Source organism: Cynocephalus volans, chromosome 14 (genome assembly GCF_027409185.1).
Source record: "Cynocephalus volans isolate mCynVol1 chromosome 14, mCynVol1.pri, whole genome shotgun sequence".
Lineage (NCBI taxonomy): Eukaryota > Metazoa > Chordata > Mammalia > Dermoptera > Cynocephalidae > Cynocephalus > Cynocephalus volans.
The window spans coordinates 70,314,304-70,335,620 of record NC_084473.1 but is presented as its reverse complement, the minus strand read 5'-3'; the positions used below and the strand labels follow the sequence as shown (position 1 = coordinate 70,335,620).

General features: G+C 41.0%; 1 protein-coding gene across 1 annotated transcript in view; it reads left to right on the top strand.

The window, feature by feature from the left end:
• Positions 1-18,394, top strand: part of LOC134362561 (uncharacterized) — a 47,478-nt gene extending 29,084 nt beyond the window's left edge. Inside the window, exons 3-5 of the mRNA XM_063077788.1 lie at positions 6,673-6,748; positions 9,709-9,840; positions 17,075-18,394. Coding sequence (XP_062933858.1) covers positions 6,673-6,748; positions 9,709-9,840; positions 17,075-17,185 — 319 coding nt within the window. The 3' untranslated portion in view covers positions 17,186-18,394. The remainder of the gene's footprint in view (positions 1-6,672; positions 6,749-9,708; positions 9,841-17,074) is intronic.
• The last annotated feature ends 2,923 nt before the right edge of the window (positions 18,395-21,317 follow it).

Genomic DNA, 21,317 nt, shown 5'->3' with positions numbered 1-21,317 from the left:
TAAACTTCAAGAAGCAGCGGTCTTCTCTTCAGTGCCCTGATGTTTTGAAAAATGGACTCTTCCTATTCAAAGCCAACACCAGAGTGGTTGAAGATACAGGTAATTGCAGACGTTCCCTCATCTGGTCTGTGGTCACAATTCCTTTGCCCATAATTTGCTCCCTCTGGCTCCTTGCACCATGAAGACATTCTGCCATCCTGCTCTTTTATACGTGGGAAGCATTTGGGATATTTTCTCTCGTCTCACACGAGAGAATCCAGTGTGGCAGTTACTGTAGCCTTCTCTCCCTTGTAAACAGCCACCATAGAATCTTGGGCATCTAGGATTCCTTGTATGCCATGCTTGGGTGCAATGCCAGGCAAAATGAAGAGAAGAATAGTTAGAGAAAGAAGACATCACTGGAAAATAGGGAACATGTAAGGCAAGGGCACAGGAAAAAAGAGACTGGTGTATTTTTTGGTTTCTGTAAGAAACAAGTGGACGTTCTTTGGCCTCATTTTCTACTAGTAGAACAGACAATTCAGTCTGTGTGTGTGTAGATATATTTTTTCAACGTGTATGTCTTTTTATGTAGCGAGAGTCCAGAAGCTGTCATGAATTTGTATACTGAAGAGAATAGTCATAAATGTCTTTGCTTTTTTTTTAATGTCATCTTACCTTATTTATGCCATGCATTATTATGTTTGTAGAATATAGATTGCTTTTAAATGCTTTGGTTTTTCTTCATGTTTTTTTCACCCGTAGTCCTATTTTTCAAGAACCCAGCAGTGTAAGACATATTGCACGTTCTTTTCTCTTGATTTTTTATTTTGAAACATCACAAACTAACTTGACCTGATGGATTTTTGTGGAGAAAATTAAAGAGGGGTCCCTGAAAAAGGTTCATTATTGCTTTTATACTTATATTTCCCATCTGTTCCAATAATGCTTCTACTGCTTAATATTCAATCTGAATATTTTCAGTGATTGTATGTGTGTGTCTGTGGGGGTGATGCTTATCTGAGAAGAAATTGTGAAAGGTGTGGCAGGGTAGACATATGGTTTAAGTTTCCAAGTGCTTTTCCCTTTGAGCTTAGCTTCCCCTGTCACATAGCTTACTTCCGCAATACTGACATGTAATGTGAGGCTAACAACGTATGCTAAGTGTCTGCAAGCCAACCAGTCTCTATTTCCTCTATGGTCCCATAGAAATCAAGGGAATCCATAGCTAGCACAGGTTTGGGTGGGTGACATGGATAGGGAGGAGCGTGGTTAGAACAAGAACATGTTTACATATTAAAATATTCAGTTGCAACATTCAATTCTATTTAGGCAAATGCTTCTCATAGTTTGGTCTCTCCTGGTCCCCAGCCTCTGTAACTATTTTCCCCCGCAGTTTCTAGACACTTAACTCTAGCTCCCAGTCTCAGGATCATATTAACCTCTAAAATAAATCTGAAATGTAGGAGGAAGAACCTAAAGAGCTTCAGTCTAGCACTGTGGAACTTGGTCAAGTCCTACCCTGACTAAAGCCTCAGTTTTTATAGTCAGGGTGTTGTCTTGCTCCAGAGACCCATTCCCTGCATTTCGTACCCATCAGGATAACTGAACTTCTCTCAGTGTAAATACCCAGGCCATCCACCCCTGAGGCCCTTCTTTATTCTATCCATTCTCTCTTTTTGCTTATCTTAAAGTCTGGAATCCCTCAAACGCCTACATTGTGCCTGGGCCCTGCCAGATCCTGGTAGATATGGTTAGTGTCACCTTAGCTGTTTGGTGCTCCGAATGTCCCTTAGTCCTATACTTTTCAATCCGCTGTACGACGTGCTTGTGAAGGCACACTTTGTTAGTTTTCAAAAGCATTTTATTTATCAGTAAACAGTGTCGTTGACTTCATGTCCCTTCACCAATTCTTCCCCTGCCTCCTCCCTCTCCCCAGTCCCCTACATCAACATCATATCCGTTCAGTTAACAAAGTCAAGGAATCGTGATTGTTGTGTCTTCTTCCCCCTGCCCCATTTATTTGTTTGTATGTTTATTTATTTATTTTTATTAGCTCCCACGAATAAGTGAGAACATGCGGTATTTCTCTTTCTGTGCCTGGCTTATTTCACTTAATATACTTTTTTCTAAGTCCATCTATGTTGCTGAAAATGGTTGTATTTCACTATTTTTTATATCACAGCAGTATTGCATTGTGTAGATATATCACATTTTCCTGATCTGCTCATCCAATGATGGCTATTGTAAATAGTGCTGCACTAAATGGGAGTACAGGTAACCCTTCGACATGATGATTTCCATTCCTCCGGGTATATTCCCAGTCGTGGGATAGCTGGGTCACATGGTAGATCGATCTGTAGTTGTTTGAGGAGCCTCCATACCATTTTCCATAGAAGCTGTACCATTTTGCAGTCCCACCAACAGTGTAGGAGGGTTCCTTTTTCTCCACATCCTCGCCAGCATTTATCATTCTGCCTTTTGGCTATTAGCCGTCCTAAGTGGAGTGAGATGGTATCTAAAAGTGGATTTGATTTGCCTTTCTCAAATGCTAAGTGATGTTGAGCATTTTTTCATGTGTCTGTTGCCCATTCGTGTATCTTCAAGAAATGCCTGTTCAGCTCCTTTACCCATTTTTTAATTGGGTTCCTTGGTTTTTTGCTGTTAAGTTGTTTGAGTTCCTTGTATCTTCTGGATATCAATCCTTTGTCCGACGTATAGTTCGCAAATATTTTCTCCCACTCTCTTGGTTGTCTTTTTGCTCTGTTAATTGTTTCTTTTGCAGTGCAGAAGCCCTGTAATTTGACATAATCACATTTGTTCATTTTTCCTTTGGTTGCCTGTGCTTTTGGGGTTGTATTCATACAGGTGAAGACATACTTTTACCTCATGTTGGACAAACTCCCTTTCAAAAAAGCCTGCTCTTTGCCAGTTCCCATACCTTCTGGAAACCCTATTCTGCCCAGATCTGGGTTTTTGTGTGTGTCAACAACTATAACTGAGTTTGTTCTCACCCAAAGTTTGTGCCTTTTAGCAAACTGGATGTACAACATCAATATAGTATTTTTGAAGGTTAATTCTAGTTGTCAGCTTGGTTAGATGAAGGAACGCTGAGAAACCTGGTAAAGCAATCTTTTCAGGTGCATCCATGAAGGTGTTTCCAGCAGAGATTAGTATGAGAGTCTGAGTGGCCTGAGTGTGAAAGACCCACGCTCAGCGTGGGTGGGAACCATGCAATCCACTGGGGTCCGGAGGGAACAAAAGACAGAGGAAAGAGGTGAAGCTCTCTCTCGATCCACCGGAGCTGAGTTACACTCTTCTCTCCTGTCCATGGACATCAGGGCTTGAGACTCTTCAAATTTTGGATTCCAGAACTTATACCAAGAACACCATCAGCTTCTCTGGATCTGAGGCCTTTGAACTTGGACTGAGCCACGCTACCGGCTCCGGTTTATAGACGGCCTATCGTGGGACTTTTCTTCATAGCCACGTGAGCTAATTCCCCTAATAAATCCCTCTCATGGAATTAAAGCATATCCTATTGATTCTGTCTCTGTGGAGAACCCTGACTAATACAGCATTTCTAGTTTCTGACAGACTTATGTCACATTTTGTATGGTGTCATGTTTATAGATATTTGTACCATTTGTACATTATGGTAACCATACACCTTCTGGATATTTTTTCTATAAATTCCAAAGGAGTATTTTATAATTTAATACCAAATATGAATGTGCATATTTGTAAGTTTGCAATCTGTGTGATGCCAACTTCTGTCTTTTTTTTTCCTAATTAGCAATCCAGCAATAATGACCCATTTTTAATTATGTGGAAATTTTCAGTGTTTGTAGATTTAAAATTTGTTGAGATACGAGTATCCAAAAATGTTAAAGCTAGTGGTCTTTTGTCCCTTTCCTTCAGTCATTCGTTCATTCATTTATTCAATAACATTGACTTCTCTGACCCTTAGTTTACCCAGCCCTAAAATGGTTGTGAAGATTACTAACAATGCATGTAAAGTACTTTCAGAAATTGGAAACTAAAAATTGTTATTATAATTAGCTACAGTTTAATCTGGAATTTAGTAGTCTATTCTGTCTTCAGAACTACTGTAGGACGTGCTGTCCTTTGCTGTTCCACTTGTAGCAGTGTCAGAGTTTTTCTAACAGGTACAGATTCCTATGCTTGATACTGGGTGGAAATCTTGGACTTGAGCTCCACTCTTATCTCTCTCTGTTATGTTTTGGTATTCCTAAAATGTAAATACATGCTGTCACCTCTACCATGATACCTGGCATGTGATAGGAACCCAGTAACAGTTAGGCTGTGAAAGGCAGTGTACATTGCTACAGTATTTGTAAAGGGTAATTAGGCAGAATCGTTCAAAATTTCAAGTTTGTATATGTTCCATTGCAGCAATTCTAATTCTAGGAATTTAGAGATAGGTGTATATATGTACAAGGATGTTCACGTTGCAGCATCGTCTGTAACAGAAGACAAAACAGTAACAACCGCAAAACAACTAAAGGTCCACCAATATTAGACTGGTTAAGTAAATTATGATACTTTTAATCATGTTACTTATAATCAATCAAACGCTGTACGGCCATTAAAAAATTGAATGGGGTGCATACAAATTGACCGTGAACATCCGTGTTCAAGATGTATTGAATATGCATAGCATGCTGCTTTTGTATAAAAATAGGGGATATACATATGTGTGAAAGTAAAGAGACACAATATTCAAAATGTGAATGGAAGCACTTGGAAACATCTGGGGGAACACACGAGGGATTGGTAGCAGGAGGACTTGACTTTCCATCCCATGTCCTGTTTTGAACTCTGAAGGGCGCAGACACGAACTCATCGACCTGTAGTACCGGCTGTCGGCTAAGGAGGGCGCTGTAGCCAGCAAAGCCCTGTTTACAAACCAAGCGCCTCGGTAAGCGGCCTGGTGAAGCCGGCGAGACGGGCGGTGGCGCATGCGCAGCAGCGGGCGCCTGGGCGCTCCGTGTTTGCTGCGGAGGCGCCTTCGCTCTGGGAACTTGTTCTGTCACCGAGTGCGCCCGGCTGGCCTCTTTGACCCTCTTGGTATCGGGTGGGCGGCATCTTGGGTGGCTGGGGTCTGGGACGCCACTTTTCTGGACGCTCCTCGGCTAAGAAGAAGGGCGCGGTTGGAAACCACATCCCTGAAAGGTAATACGCGCTGGGGCTTGGGCATGGCCCTTCCGGCCGGTAGCTTCCGGCCTGGGCTTCAGGTCTTGTAGTCGCCGCCTCTCACTGTCACTGCCGCGCGCTCGGCCCATCCGCCCCTTCCGACCCTTGTCCCTTAGAGGCAGTGACCCTCTCGCTGCGCCACCCGCAGTCGCTGAAAGGGACAGTGTCTGTGATTTCCCCCTACCCCCCATTCTTTTAAAAGCGAGGCTCCGGCCATTGCTGGTCAGTGAGAGTACGGAAGGACTGCTTTAAGGCGGAACTGTTAGTGTTGGGAACACTCCTTAATTACCAAAATGGAACCTCCCTCAATTCCCCAAGCTGTGTTATATTGGCACAGAGAAAGAGAGTAATAAGATAGAAGTTTGAGAAAAGGAACCCAGCAGTACCGCCCTGAGACCTTACATGGAAGGTAGGTTTGTACTGTTTCCAGAAACACAAAGTGCATACTGTTGCTTCCAAGCAGGTGTCAGCAGAGATACCTTCCTCTGTACGTGCAAACGGTTCATTTGGGGACTTTGTGAAGTGAACTGTGTTTACTCCGTGAGACCTTCCTCTCCCTCATCTCATGCCTCCTTCTATTTCCAGAGTATCTTTTGAATCTCTCAACTTCTCTCTATCAGCTCCTCAACACACGTTTTGCCTGACCTATTGCAGTTGGGTCCTAATTAGTGTCCATTCATCTACTTGTTTCCTTTCAATACATTCTTCACACAGGAAATTTCTTTTAATAGGTAATTGTTAAAAACTGAAATTGAATTGTAATCGGAATATTGCTCATAAACGTTCGTCAAAAACATTGTTTTAAGAATAGAAAGAAACTCCTTTTCGATATCTGTAATATAAGGTTCTGCATGGTCTGGGATCCTGTCTGCTTTTCCATCCCCATCTCTTTCCACTCTTCTCCTCACTTTCTGTGCTGCAGATATACTGTATTAACACTAGTTAATTAAAACTCATCCCACAGTAGTCAACTCAAATATTATTTTTCACTGTGACACCTGGAGTTCACAGGCCCTTTCTATCAAGTTTTCTCTTAAAATAGGAACTCAGACTTCCCTACTGGTTGAATTTAATGGCATCAGTTGTGTGAAGACCAAAAATAAACTGTGAAGTCAAAGAACTGAATTTAAACTCTTTCAGTCAATGTATAATTAATGCTTTCTTAGCATTTGGTACTGGGCCAAGTTTTGTCAGGGGTACAGAAGTTCTGGTCATCTTTGGTTTTAACTATGCTTTATTTGGGGGAATCTCGCACTGTTTTGTTGCCTTGTATCTGTTTTCAAGATGGAGAAACAGGAAGAAGGAAAGTCTGGGTTGTTACTAGGTGGGATTGAATAAGTGGAATAGCAAAATGCAAAACAGAGAAAAGCGGGGACATGCTGTGTGGGCTGTGATTTCCATTTTCAAGAATTCTTCATTCTCTGCAGGGAGACAAGGCTATCATACAATTTGGCTAATAAAAAATATATCTAATAGGTGGAAAGACTATCTCCCAGTTGGACAGCGGATGCCTGGGACTCGGTTCATTGCTTTCCAAGTTCCTTTGCAAAAGGTAAGCAAAAGTTGATTCAGTATTCTTTCAGAAATCTGAATTAACCATGTGGAACACTGGTTCTCAACCCTCTCACCCTCCATTTTCCCTTTTTATAGCAGATACTTTGTAATGCCCATTCCTGAAATGAAATTCATAGATAAAATATAATCTACTTCCACACATAGATTGAAAGAAAAAAGTCAGTGTAACACCCCCACTATAAGATATAGAATAAATTTGGGGAAACTAATTTGTAATAAAGTAATAGTATTTCACTATGTAAATGTTTGGACACAACTATGCTAGAAGACATGAAGAAATAGTTGCTTGCACCGTGAGTGCAAGAACTACAAATGCAGACTGCTCTAGGTGGGTTATATTGACTTAGGCGTAGGGGTTTTCATAGCAATGAACAGCTTTTAGTAGACTTGCAAACAAAACAAAGTACGTCTTCACTTGGTTGACAAGGTTATTACTATCCTGTGAAATTCTATGCACGTTAAAAATGTGCAAAAACTCCTTTCAGTTTATTTGTGAAATGGAGTTGGGTTCAAGGATGACATAAATATGAAGTTCTTTTAACTCATATTAATGTTGAGTAGGACAGTCGAAAAAGTCATTCTGTATGCGGGACACATTTGTGGGACTGTTCTGAATTTGGCAAGCTGTCTAGCGTCTAAGACCCTCACCTACTAGATGCCAGTAGGACCCCTTCCCTCCTATTGTCACAACCACAAATGCTCTGCATCAGCAAGATCAATTTGAACATGGAAACTCCGAAGGTTGTGTTTTTGTTTGAACTAGGAAAGGAATAGGTTGGGAAAGCATTTGACACATGCATAAAAAAAGTGAGTAGAGAAGGTGAAGACAATTATTGTCATCTAGATTCCATATCTTGTTAAAATTGCCCAATATAGCAGGGATTAGTATCAGGAAAAGCCCATGTTGAATGTTTTGGGAATTTATTTAATTTGTGACCCATAGGTCAGGCTTCCTTTTCACCTGCTCTGTCAACTTTTCTGCATCTGTAGACTTCAAAATTAGTTGTTTTTGAGAGATAAACACGTGGTTCTTATTTACATCTACATCCAACAACACCAAGCATAATGTTTGACATGTAAGATAAACTTAACAAATCTTTGTTGAATGAATGGATTCTTTACCCACGTTTGCAGTTACTGTGAATATTTTCCTATACATCTCCTCGTCTATGCTATTGTCCTAACTCTTGAAGTTCCTACTCCATGGCCTCTTAAAATTGACTCCTGTGCTTTCAGAAGTGTCACTGCTCAGCCCCTTGCCTGAAAGTCCATCGGCAAGAGGAGAGAAAAGCGGAGGACTCTTCACTTCTTTTTCTCCCCACAGCCACACATCATTGCTGCCCAATGTCTTAATTAAAGGCTTCTTCTAGTTCTGTATACTTGTTTTCTTCAGTGTTGGGGTTGTTGAAAGTACCATAGAGGGGATTGTGAAGAAGTAAAACTGCTCTCAGTGTAGTTCCTGTACATGTAGTAGAGTTAGGGAGATGAACTATCCGTGTGTGGCAGTGAAATGTGGCATTGGTTTCTTGTGTTTCTTAGAGAAGACACCCAAGGAAAAACAGGCTCAATACTTGACAGTCACTTCCCAAGCACACTAGAGTATGAAATAGGATGTAAGTGTCAAATAAATGCTATGGCAAAAAATACTTAAGAATTCAAAGGAGGGAGAAGTGACTCCACATAGAGTTAATGAAGGAAGTCTTACTAAAGAGTTTATGACTTAAATTAGCTATCTGATGTTAGTTATTATTCAAATAGATGGAGATGATAATTGATCCATCAGCTCCACGTCTATGCAAGAAACAGGCTGAAGAGATGGCCTTTTAAGCAATTTACTCTTCAGAACTTTTACAATATGATGTGGAAGACTCACCGTCAAATCTGAGAAGTCTTCCCAAGTTAATTTATAAGTATAACATCATGTCAATAGGAATGTTCTGAGTTAGGCAGGTTCTTAAACTCATAGAAAAATAAACATCAATAGCCAGGAAAAGTCTGAAAAAGAATAATGGAGGTGGAGTGGGGAGTCCTCTAGCCCTACCAGATATTAAATCATATTAAAAGTGTGTTGTTGAAGCACAGGGGATTTTCAGGGCAGTGAAACTACTGTGTGTGATACAAAAAGGAAGGGTGGATACGTGTCATTGTAGAAGAGGATACTTGGATAAGATGGTGAAAAAGTTGAATTAAAAGGTAATGTGAATCCTTCCATGAATTTTTTGAAGACCACCTGTATTGGTCAAAACCCATAGAATATATAACACGGAGTGAACCTTAGGTAATATAAACTATGCGCTTTGGTTGATAGTGATGTGTCAGAGTTGGTTCATCGATTGTAACAAACGGACCACCCTGGGTGAAATGTTGATGGTCCCGGAGGGAAAGTACAGTCTGTCCTTTGGCTGAGTTTTGCTGTGAACCTAAAACTGCTCTAAACACTAAAGTCTATTAATTAAAAAAAAAAAAGTGATGTTGCTGGCCCTTGAATAGCCAGACAGATCCATAGAACAGAGTACAAAGTCCAAAAATAAGCCACATATACAAAAGAATATTTCGCAATAAAAGCCATCCTTCATACATGTAGACATTTAAGAAATATTTAGAAGCACTCGATATGATGGGCAGTCCAGTTGTTAGCTGGACATACAGTGGTGAACAAAGTCAGTGTGATTCTTGCCTTCTGGGAATTTACAGTCTGGTTAGGAGACCAACAGGAAATAAATAAGCATAGAAATAACTGCGTAGAATTGAGCTTATTTTCTTCCTTCTGGTCTTACTGGATGAAAGGATTGTTATGTAGCTTCTTCATTCCAGAAGAGTAGAAACTTTCCTTCAAAACCCATTGTAAGTTAGCATCACAGGGCTTGAATACATGTATAATATAACACAGGATTTTAAGCACACATTTGCTCTTTCTTATTTCGTTCTCTTTGACAGAGTTTTGAAGAGAAACTTGCTCCAGAAGAACACTTTTCCCCTTTGAATCGTTTTAACAAAACCCGAGAATCAAATGAAGAACTAGGACTGATAATTGATTTAACGTATACTCAACGGTATTACAAGCCAGAGGTAAACAGAACCCTTCATTGAAAAGAACTTTCTTCATTCTAATACTAAAAAAGTTCATGGTAATTCAGCAATAATTCAGAAGTTGTCATCTTGTGCTAATGTTAAGGCCGGCCTTCTTTCCTGGGTAATAATTTTAATAAGGGAACCAGATGGTTTCCTTAATTAAATATTTTTAATTGCTGACTTAAATGAGAATGGAGACGTGAATTGAGCTATAATATTTGTCAGTAGGCTGTGGGTGTGGTTAAGAAATTATATTAGCGTCCACATTCATTATTTTGAAAATGCAGTAGATTTAGTAAGACTAGTAGTGGCCTGAAAGGAAAGAAAAGAATACGTTGTATGTCTTTAGCACTTATTTCAAGCAGTTGCCTGAGCATGTGTAAGCATCATGGTAAATAAAAGACACTTGTCCTCTAAGTTTTATGCTTTCATTTCCTAATATCTTTTCATATAATAAGGAAACCTATGTATTCTGCTGGCCCCATGTGGCGTATCAGTGGGAAAGAATTATCCTCCTGACCAGTTTCATGGCCTTTGGAACAGTAACACCTAATGTTTCTTAGCACTTGTATTTGTATAGCAGTTTGCCATTTAAAAAGTACTTTCACAAGTATTAATTTAGGTAATCTTCACAATAATCCTATGCTGATGAAATAGCAGCAGTATTAATGTCTCCTGTTGGGTACTTATCCTGCACTAAAGACAGAAGATAGATGATTACAATTAACAGTTTTTGCTGTTTTTGATAAAACCGAAACTCAAAAAAGGAAGAATTAAAACTTGAGTTCATTGTCTCTCTTGTCCTTTTTTATTGTGGTAAAGTATCCATAATGATATTTATCATTTTAGACGTTCATAAGGGTACCATTCATTGGCATTAAAACCATTCACAATGTTGTGTAACCATCACTACTGTCTATACTCAGTACTTTTTCACCATCCCTGACAAAAGCTCTGTAACCATCAAACAGTCATTCTCCCTTCTCCCTAGGCCCTGGTATCCTCTAGTCTACTTTTGCTCTCTATGAATTTGCCTGTTCTAGGTACCTCATGGAAGTGGAATCATACACTATTTTCTCTTGTGTGTCTGGCTTCTTTCAGTAGGTGTGTTTCTAAGATTTATTCAAGTTGTAGCATGTATGAAATGTTCCTTTTCATGGCTGGATAGTATTCCATTGTGTGCGTATAACATATTTTATTTATCCGTTCATCTATTGATGGGCAGTAGACTTGTTTCCACCTTTTGGCGACTGTGAATAACGCTGCTGTGAACAGTGGTGTACAAATATTTGTTTCAATCCTTGCTTCCAATTCTTTTAGCTACGTAGCTAGGAGTGTAATTGCTAGGTCATATGGTTGCTCTATGTTTGATTTTATGAGACCCTGCCAACCTATCCAGGTTTTGTGAACTGGAAGCATGTAGAATTGGCAGACCATCTTTATGAATAGAAAATTGACAATCCAAAGTAGGATTCTTTGGAAGGGGTCTGTGCAAGTGAGGGAAGGACTTTGCTACCTTCCCAGTAAATGTGCCTCCTCCCTGGGTTTGCGCTCCTTGGAATACACAAACTGCTCGTCTGTTTATTCATTCAACACCTATTTATTGAGTGCTTACTATGTGGCAGCCTTGTTCTGGTCACTTATGATACATGAGCAAACCAAAAAGACCAAGATCCCTGCTTTGTGGAGCTCACTAAATAGAACGAAAAAACAAGTATATAGCTATAGTATTTAGAGTATCTTAGAAGGTAATAAGAAAACGTGGAGCTGGGTGCGGGGACAGGGAAAAATGAAATCTGGGTCAGGTAGTAATTAATTCTCCTCCTACATAAAGAGTAATCGAGATACTCTCGATTCCATTTAGCAGCACAGTCGATCACGTTTTATCTTGTTCCAGGGTCTCCCCTTTGGGGTTCTCCCTCATCCTCTGAAACAACAGGCCTAGGAGTGGGCAGCCTCACTCCGGGGGCTCCACTTGTAGACTGGGCCATGAGGGAATGAAAATCAATGCAACATTTCTCGAAGGGTGTGGACTGAGAGCACATGAAATACAAGGTGTCTGCAAACTGGGAATAACAGGGTAAGCTTGTAAACAATATGTTAGTTCGTTCTTCAGAGAATAGGCTGAGTATGTTTTCAGGTGAAATATGTCTAAACATACAGCAATGGGACTATTTTTAATTTGAGAAAGGTACTCTATTTTCCACGTTTTCCAGACCTTCTGAATACCCTTCAGACTTTCTGAAATGTATTAATTGATTGTTTTTCAGATTAACAATTGGATCCTTTGCTTTAATTTAGAGATTATTTCATCTAAAAACACTTTTAGCCCAGTGTTTGAAAAGGTCATTTTGAACACACCGCTTAAGAATAAGTTTATCCTCTAATTCCCTGCTTTGCAAACACCCTATAGAACCACTTGGTTAAAAATGCAGACTTCTGGGCCCCACTCCAGATCTTGAGAAAAAGACCAAGTGCAATCCAACACCTTTGATGGTGCTCACACCGTACTGGGCCAGGAATATGAGCGCTGATGCCAGATTTGCTGGTTTGAATCTCGGCTTGACCGCTTTAGAGCTGGGTGGCCTCAGGCAAGCTACTTAAACGTTTGGCCTTTGTTTCCTCATGCACAAAATAGGGCTGTTGATAGTACCTAACTCATAGGATTGTGAGGATTGACTGATTCATATACTGTAATACGTATACTATTGAAGGGTATGTCAACAAGTTCACGGAAAGATTTGTATTATCTTTCAGTTCTATCTTTCCCTGAACTTGTTGAAGTACACTTGCACATAATATATTTTGTTTATATCATATATTATATACATAATATGTATTGTACGTATATAATATACATCCATCCTGTTGGTCTGTTTCTCTAGAGATCCCTAATACATGTAGTTCAGGCAAAATCCCTTAGCACAGCGGTATTTGCAAATGCTCAGTAAGGGTTATGAGGTTGTTTTATCATCATCGTCACCAGCATCATTGTGACTGAGTTATCAAATTTCAGATCTGACCTACCTCCTAACCCTGCCATGTTATGATCTCTAGCACTGGCACAGGAATCTAAATACCTGCAAATGGAGTTCTGTATTAGTTTCCTAGGGCTGCTATAACAAAGTGCCACAAACTGGATAGCTTCAAACAACAGAAATGTGTTGTCTCACAGTTCTGGGGGCCAGAAGTCCAAACAGAGGTAGTAGGCAGTGCTGTGCTCACTGTGCAGATGCTGGGGATAGGACATATCTGCATCTTTCCTAGCTTCTGGGAGCCTTAGGCATTCATCCCTTCCTCCATAATCACAGGGCAGTCTTCCTCCTGTCTGTCTTCACATTGTCTCCCCTCTGTGCTTGTCTGTTTCTGTGTACACATTTCCCCTTTGTAGAGGGACACCAGTCATATGGGATTAGAGGCCAGCCTAGTGACCTCATTTTAACTTGATTACCCCATCATGGCTCTACTTCCAAATAGGTCACATCCCGAGGTACCGAGTGTTCGGACTACAACATATCTTTTTCAGGGGGACACAGATCTGTGCATTACATGACCCAATGACAGCAGGCAGAGAAGACATAAGCCCGAGGAAAGGATGGGAGCCAGCAGCAATGCACAGAAGAACCACATTAGGCGTCACACTGTGGATTGTACGTACTGGGAGCTAGGGCTTTGGAGGAGAGTGAAGGCAGCTAGATATGAGCTTCTCTGTATGTCTTTGTTTCCAGCCAAGTAAGGCAACTGCAATTCTGGAGCACACAAAAGGAAGCACTCTCAAACATGCTGCAAAACACCCAGTTCCTGAGCCCGAGGACATCAGGCTATGCTGTACGGGCTCTAAAAAAAAGAAGAAAAGTGGGATGAGAGGCGACTTTGTATTTATTTTTCTCCATTCTCGAGGGCACAAGATTTTGCTGCCAGGATTCTTGGAGAGTTTGCCAGAATGCCTTAACCAATTGTTCAGCCATTGTTCCTTGGGAACCTCAGTTCCAGAGGAGGCATTTTCACAACCCATTCAGACCCCTTGAGCATCCAAATCTTCCTAGAGGGACGTCTCTTGGTTCAGTTTCATCAGGCTTGAATGTCCCTGCTGGAGCCCTATGGAAGCATCACTTAGACACCACTTACTCAGAGTTTCGTGGAGGACCAAAGAAAACCATCCAGACACAGTCTGAAGCAAAAGCCACATCTGCCAGGCCCTAAAGCAAGGAAGATTTTGTCGCTTCATGCTGAGGATCCCCTTCTTGGCATCCATATCTGTGCTTTTAAGTGCTTTGTCAGACAGGCCCTGGGTGCTTGTCATGCTACTCGTGAGGTTATTTGGGGGGTGGGAGTGGAGGGGAAAAGGTAAGGCTGAAGGCAAAAAAAAGTGAGGTACACCGGGGAGCTGGAGATGAAGATGAGTGGATTGACATTCTGACAGATGCTAATCAATGGCCTTGATTGAGGAGTGACCAGTGGGAGAGTAAGTCCAGAAGTAAAAGTGATAGTAATAATTGCTCCTTACATTTACTGAGCACGTACTGTGTGCTCTATGTGCATTATCTTCTATAAGCCTCATAACAACTCTATGAAATAGGAACTATTATTGCCCCCATTTTAAGGATGAAAATACTGAGGCTTAAAGGGGGTAAGTGATTTACCCAAAGTTACACCATCAGTTAAGGCGTAATGCCAGGATTGAAACCCAGACAATTTGATGTGGAAGCCAGCCTCACAATCCACACTATTTTTTGTGTGTGATTATGTAATACTTGACATATACAATGTATATGTAAGTAAAACATATATGTTACAGAGCATATTAACAATATGAACACCCGTGAAGACACATGCAACTCAGCTGTCCCTAACAATATCTTCGAAGTGACCTACATGCTTCTTTCTATGCATCCCATCTCCTTTCTTCCCCCAGCAGAAACCATCATCCTGGAGTTTGTGTTTATTATTCACTTGATTTTATAAAATAGCTTTTACCATATAGGTAAATATCCTTAAAATTATAGTTTTAATTTGGCTTTTGGGCTTTTAAGAAATGGGGTCAATCTTCTATATGCAATCTCTGTGACTTACCCTTTTTGTATTCAACGCTCTGTTTGTGAAATCCATCTACATTGTCATCAGTTAGCTGTACTTCCATCATTTCTCCTGTTGGGCTCCATCTGTATAAATAGGCCACAATTTATATATTTGTATATGCTCCTATTAAGGATCATTTTGGCTGTTTCCAGTTTTTGCTGTTACAAACAATGCTGCTATAAACATTCTTGAACTTGTCACCAGGCCTACAAGTGCAAGATTTTCTCTAGGGTATTGCAGGGCGATAGAGCGAGTGGATTCTATGAGACGGTATCAGATTGTTTTCCACAGCGCTGGTGCCAGTTCACCCCCTTCAGCCATGTGTTGCAGTCCTTGTTTTTCCACATCTTGCCCAGCAGTAGGTATTGTCAGGCTTCTTAGTGCTTGCTAAGTTAGTGGGTGTAAAATGGTACCTAATTTGGTTTCAATTTGTACTGGTACGTTATTATTATTTTTGTTATAAATCATATTCAGACAATGTTTGTTTACATTTACTTCAGTTTAACCTTCATGTTTGTCAGCTATTTCTATTTTTCATTCCTGCTTATATTTCTGACCTTTCTACTGGGATAATTTTTCTTCTTCTTGAATTATATCTTTTAGAAGTTCATTTAGTTAAATACCATTGGTTGTAAATTCTCTCATTGTTTGCTTCTCTGAAGATGTCTTTCTTTAGCCCTTGTTCTTGGAAAAAATACCTTTCCAGGGACAAAACTCTATTTTGACAATATGTTAATCAGTCTGAATATATTATTCTGTTGTCCGGGTTTCCCTTGTTGTTGCGAAGTCTATTGTCAACCAACATGTCTTTTCGTAGGTGATACTTTCTCTCTGACTATTCTTACTACTTCTCTCGGTCTTTGGTATTTTGTAGTATCATGTAAAGACATGTCTAGATGTGGAAGTTTTTGGTCTGCTTAGTATATGTGGGTCTCCCTATAGCTGTGAATTCATGGCTTTCATCGTATTTGGAAAATTCTAATCCACAATCACTTCAAATATTGTCTTTCCTCCATGAGTTCATTCTGTCTTCCATACTGCTCAACTTCTCTGTCATACTTTCCATTTTCCCATGTCTCCATTCAATACTATGAATAGTTTCTCCAGCTCTTTTCCATAGTTCACTAATTCTCTTTTCAGCTGTTTCTAACCTATTGTTTAACCCATCCATTGTGTTATTAATATCTAAATATAAGTTTTCATTTCATTTCAAGTCAGAATATAGGCTTTATTTCTGATTTTCCAGGTCATTTTTTATAGTCTCTTTTATGCATATTTTTTAAGTGAATATTTTTTATCTTTGAGTTATCTTTATATTTTCTTTAAAATGTTTAGTGTCTGATAATTACAGCGTCTGAGTCTCTCCGGGGAGGTGCGGTGGGTGGGGGGAGCATTCTATATCTGTTTTTGTTTTCTGCTGACTCTCCACATGTATTAGTTTTCTATGACAGCTATAGCCAATTACCACAAAATTGGTGACTGAAGACAACACAAACTTATCCTCATATAGTTCTGGAAGCCAGAAGTCCAAAAGCACTGAGTCAAAGTCAAGGTATTGGAAGGGCTGGTCCCTCTGGAGGCTGGAGGGGACAGTCTGTTTGCTTGCCCTTTCTAGCTCCTAGAGGCTGCCCTCGATCCTTGGCTCATGGCCCCTTCCTTATATCACTTCATGCCCCAACTTCTTGTTTTCATCATCACATCTCCTACTCATTTAGTCATGTCTCCTCTTCTTCCCTCTTGTAAGGACATTTGTGACTATATCTAGGACCCATCTGGATAATCTCCCCACCTCCAGATCCTTAACTTAGTCACATCTGCAAAGTTGCTCTTGTCGTATAAGGTGACATTCACAGGACCCAGGGATTAGGACCTGGCTAATTTGGGGGTCCATTATTTGGCCCAGCACACACTCCTTGTGTCAAAGACTGCTGGTTGCCAACAAGTATCCATTCCACCCTTCTCTTCCTAGGAATGAAAATACTAATGTTTAGTCAGACTTACTGCTGACTAGTTAAAATTACCATTTTTTGGACATCTACATATGACCATTGGGATTAAAATTTTGCCAATGAGTTGTAAATTGAGGTACTGAATGCAAGTTCCAGAATATATTTATACAGAAAATAGGCTCTTCATCCCTTTCCTTCCACAGCTGATCTGGATATGGACATCTGGAAAACTAGCCACCATGTTGGATCACAAGAACAAGGGTCCTAACGTTGATCTGGGAGGATTTGTGAACTGTATGGAAATAAGTCCCTGAAAACTTTGTGATGAACTTGCCCTGGATACCTGGATACTTCCTGACTCCTTTTACATGAAAACAAATGAAACCGTGTACATCTAAGCCACCATTATTTGTTTTTTTCTGCCATGTGAATGTAAACACAGACCTAACTGATATAATCATTGTCATGTTTCCTTGTGTGTCTGGTGATTTTTTATTGTGATCTTTCATTTGGTTTTACATAATCTATGGGAATCCTGAATCTTTGAATTAATGACACCTTTCTCCAAAAGGGATTTTCATTGACTTATTCCTGGAGTGACGTGTACTACCAACAAAGGATAGCTTTAGGTTCCTTAATGAGGTCAAAGGCCCTGGTGGCAGGCTCAGAGCTTAAGTTCCTATTTCTGCACTTATGGCTGACATTGGCATTTATTCTTCAAGCTTTGTGGTTGCTTACCTCTCTCGATTCTAGCATTACTTCACTGTGCATGTTCGCGTGCTGTTGTTTTATTGTCATTTAAAATTCCTTTTGTTTCTTGTGGGGCGCAATGTATTGAAAAACATGTTATAATATGAATTTAATGCCATTGTAGTGGAGTATTACTTCAGAGTACTATCTTGTTCACCATTCAACCAGATACCATTTTTTTTTTTTTCCCTCCTTAGAGATGACCGGTAAGGGGATCTTAACCCTTGGCTTGGTGTTGTCAGCACCACACTTTCCCAACTGATCTAACCAGCCATCCCTATGTAGGGATCCGAACCCATGGCCTTGGTGTTATCAGCACCACACTGTCCCAAGTGAGCCATGGGCCGGCCCCAAAGCAGAACCCTTCTAAAAACCAGATTGGAACCACTTTCTCTGACCATAGCCTTCATTTATTAATTTGTACCGGGGGTTTATGTCATGGTCATTAACTATGATGCTCTCTTTTAAAGAGTTTCTGGGAGCTCTTTCAGATCACACAGGCTCATTTCTCTCTCTCCAAAGATTCTGATGCATTGCCAGGGATGTGTCATAAAATTGTATTAATGGTATAATATTATACTTATCACTCTGCAAATTCCTTTTTTGTTCAATAATGTAGCATACTGCATCTCAGGACTTATAGTCACCTCATTCTTTATTCATACCTGAATAGTATTCCGTGGTTATATATCACAGTTTATTGAACAATTTGGCTATGCTAATCATTTAGGTTGTTTCCAATTTTTGGATATTATAAACACTGCTGTGCTGTAATAAACATACATATGTGCATGTGTGTACACGTGTGAGTCAATCTATAGAAAGGATCTCTAAAAATAAATTCATTGGTTTCAAGGGTGTGAATATTTAACACTTTGATGGATGTTGCCAACTTGTCTCCCCCAAAAGCCATGCTAATGTAATGTATTTGGGATCGAGACTACTAATGCTGACTTAATATCCATTTTCCTTAGTAAGATAATCCCTATATTGTCTGAGAGTGGTGCCCATGCCTAGCCAAAGACAACATTTCATAGCCTCACTTTGAGCTAAGTGTGGCCACGGGACTCTCTGCTGGCAACTGCAGTGTGAGTGCAGGCATTATTGGGGCATCCTGGGGTACTGCTTATTGGGAGATATGCCATTTTCTGCCCTTCTACCATTATTCCTTCTTCAAACCTGCATAGTGGTTTGATGGCTGGTGTTCCAGCGGCCACCTTAGACGATGAAGTGATCTTGAGGGCAGAAACCATGCCCTAGTGATGTGGAGAAGAAAGAATGAGGAGGCTGAATCAGGGAGAGCCACTATACAACTTTAGACCACATACCTCTTGACTTTCATAACATGAGAGTAGAAACCCATTAATTTCTAGATCCCTGTCACATGCAGCTGCATGCAATTCCTCAATGACACAGTGCTCCTTTAAACCATTTCACCAATAAACCAGTCTTGCTGCGTGCTTGCTGTGAGCCCCATCATGTGCTATGGACTGTCACCACCGTGCCCTTGCCCATTCCCGAGTCAGCCGTCCTTCTTGGATGGTCAGTGCAACGAGGAATGTGGCCTTGTACACTAACTCCCCACCCCCTCTTTCCCAAATGGTGTCCGCAGTCCACAGGACTAATAGAACAAATGTTAAACTTTCACCCTTGGCTCAGATCACTTAAGGAAACCAGTCTGTACAAATACACATATGCACGGGAGTGCACACACACGCACACACACACTCTCACAGTGCAGTGCATACAGAAAGCCAAATGGCTTCTCACAGCATCCACATAGCTTCTTGTACTTAAAGCAGTTTTTACATCAGTCTCAAGAATTTTCCAGAATAACCCTTCAGCCCACTTTAAGAGAAGGCCTATCTGATGAGAAACATAACAGTTCTATGGAATAAAAAATTATCGAATTAGTAATCCAAAACTCCTATCAAATCAATGTACTTCGTATTGGTTTGACTATATACACTTTTTCAATTCGACCATTGGATTACAGGATGAATACCAGGAGCATAATTGGGAGGTTATTGTTCTAAGTTATGATTTGTTTAGCCTAACGATCCATATGTGCAGTTGAATAAATGTGATGACTATAGGCTTCCAACGATGAAGGGCCATTATTGGCAGTTGAGTCTGCTCCTGTCCCTGGTGAGGTACCAGGCAAGAGTGATTCTCCTCATGTTCCCCTCGCAGGATCCTTCGGGCCAGCCCATTGTAATGGCCCCTCACCTACTTCCCCAGGGCCCTCTCCTACTCCACGCAGGAACACCCACACTACTGGTGACAGGTGTTGCAGACAGTGCCTGACAGGTAAGTTCTGATTCCCAAACCAAATCCTACTTTTCTCTGGTAAATAAAGACAGCAAACAAAATTCCTTCTTAATCTCTATAATGTCCTGTAGAACTTGTCAAAAGGGAACCAAGTTGGCAAAATTTGCCGAAGTCAATCAAACCCAGGGGATCTCTGTATGAGGAATGCATCATCAATACCTGAGTCACTTAGCCTGCTGTAGAAGAAACACCAGATATGGAACCGGAACTGCAGGGATCCTGGACCTTCTACATTCTAGCTCCGTTCCTTCAGGCAATTCACTTACCTGCTCTGAGCCTTGGTTTTCCCATCAGTAGAATGGGGATAATAAACTTTGCTTTCCAAAGCTGTAATGAATACAAAAGGGTATGGTAATTCCTCTGGTGCACAGCAGATTATCAGTTAGCTGACTCTGAATTTATTGAGTATAGTAGTATGACAAGCTCTGTGCCTGAAAGAAGAGGCCAGAGCCTCCACCTCTCCCTCCATCACAACATTTCATTATTGCTTTTCCTCCTTAACTTCGTTGGGAGCCCCTGCTTTTCAGGCCATGATCAGAGGGCAGCATTCTTTCTTCCCCTCTAATGTGCTGTAGAACTTTTATCTCTCTTAGCTTGCAAGTCTTCCGTATTTGATGGCAAAGATAGTGTCACCTGCTTTGGAGTACATGACGAACCACTAGAGGGCAGACAACTTGGCTTCTCTCCTTATCTAATGCCCCCAAAGCGTGGGCAGGCAAGGTCCAGATTGGCCCCATTTCCTCCCCCCTCACCTCCCCCACACTTGTGGGCCTCCCCTCGTAGGCTCCCCAGAGGTCGGAGGACAACTCAGCGCATTGGGTGAAACCAACTCATCCTGGTTTCAATGGCATTTTTCTCTGGTCTTTGCACTGAAAGACCAGCATCACCCCAGGACAAGTAGTCACTCTGGGTGAGGGTCACCATCAGAACATGCATCTGAATGGCTTCTCTTGGAGGCTTTGCCTGCTGTGTGCTGAGCACTCCTCACGGCTACTGCTGGGGGGGTATGACTCATTGGGCTTCTATTCTCTTCCACCTTGACTTCAGAAATCGCCCCTCCCTGGAGACCAGCACCAGGGTCACCTGACTCAGGCCACACTAGGGCTTGTGCTTTACAGACCAGCCTAAGGGACCAGCCCTGTTCAGACCGGCCTCTCCCAATGCAGGTTGGACTAATTAACATGTCCCATTTTTTTCTTCACTTTACCAGGTTGCCCATAACAGAACCGTGAGGACAGGGAGGCCCCAGGGCCCACAACTGGAGCCTGTTCTCCCCTGCTGTTTAATGATGAGAGTCTCTGTCGGCTGAGGCCCACAGTTTTTACCGTGTTGACTCTTTTGCAAGTTGTTTATTTCTTGGCAATG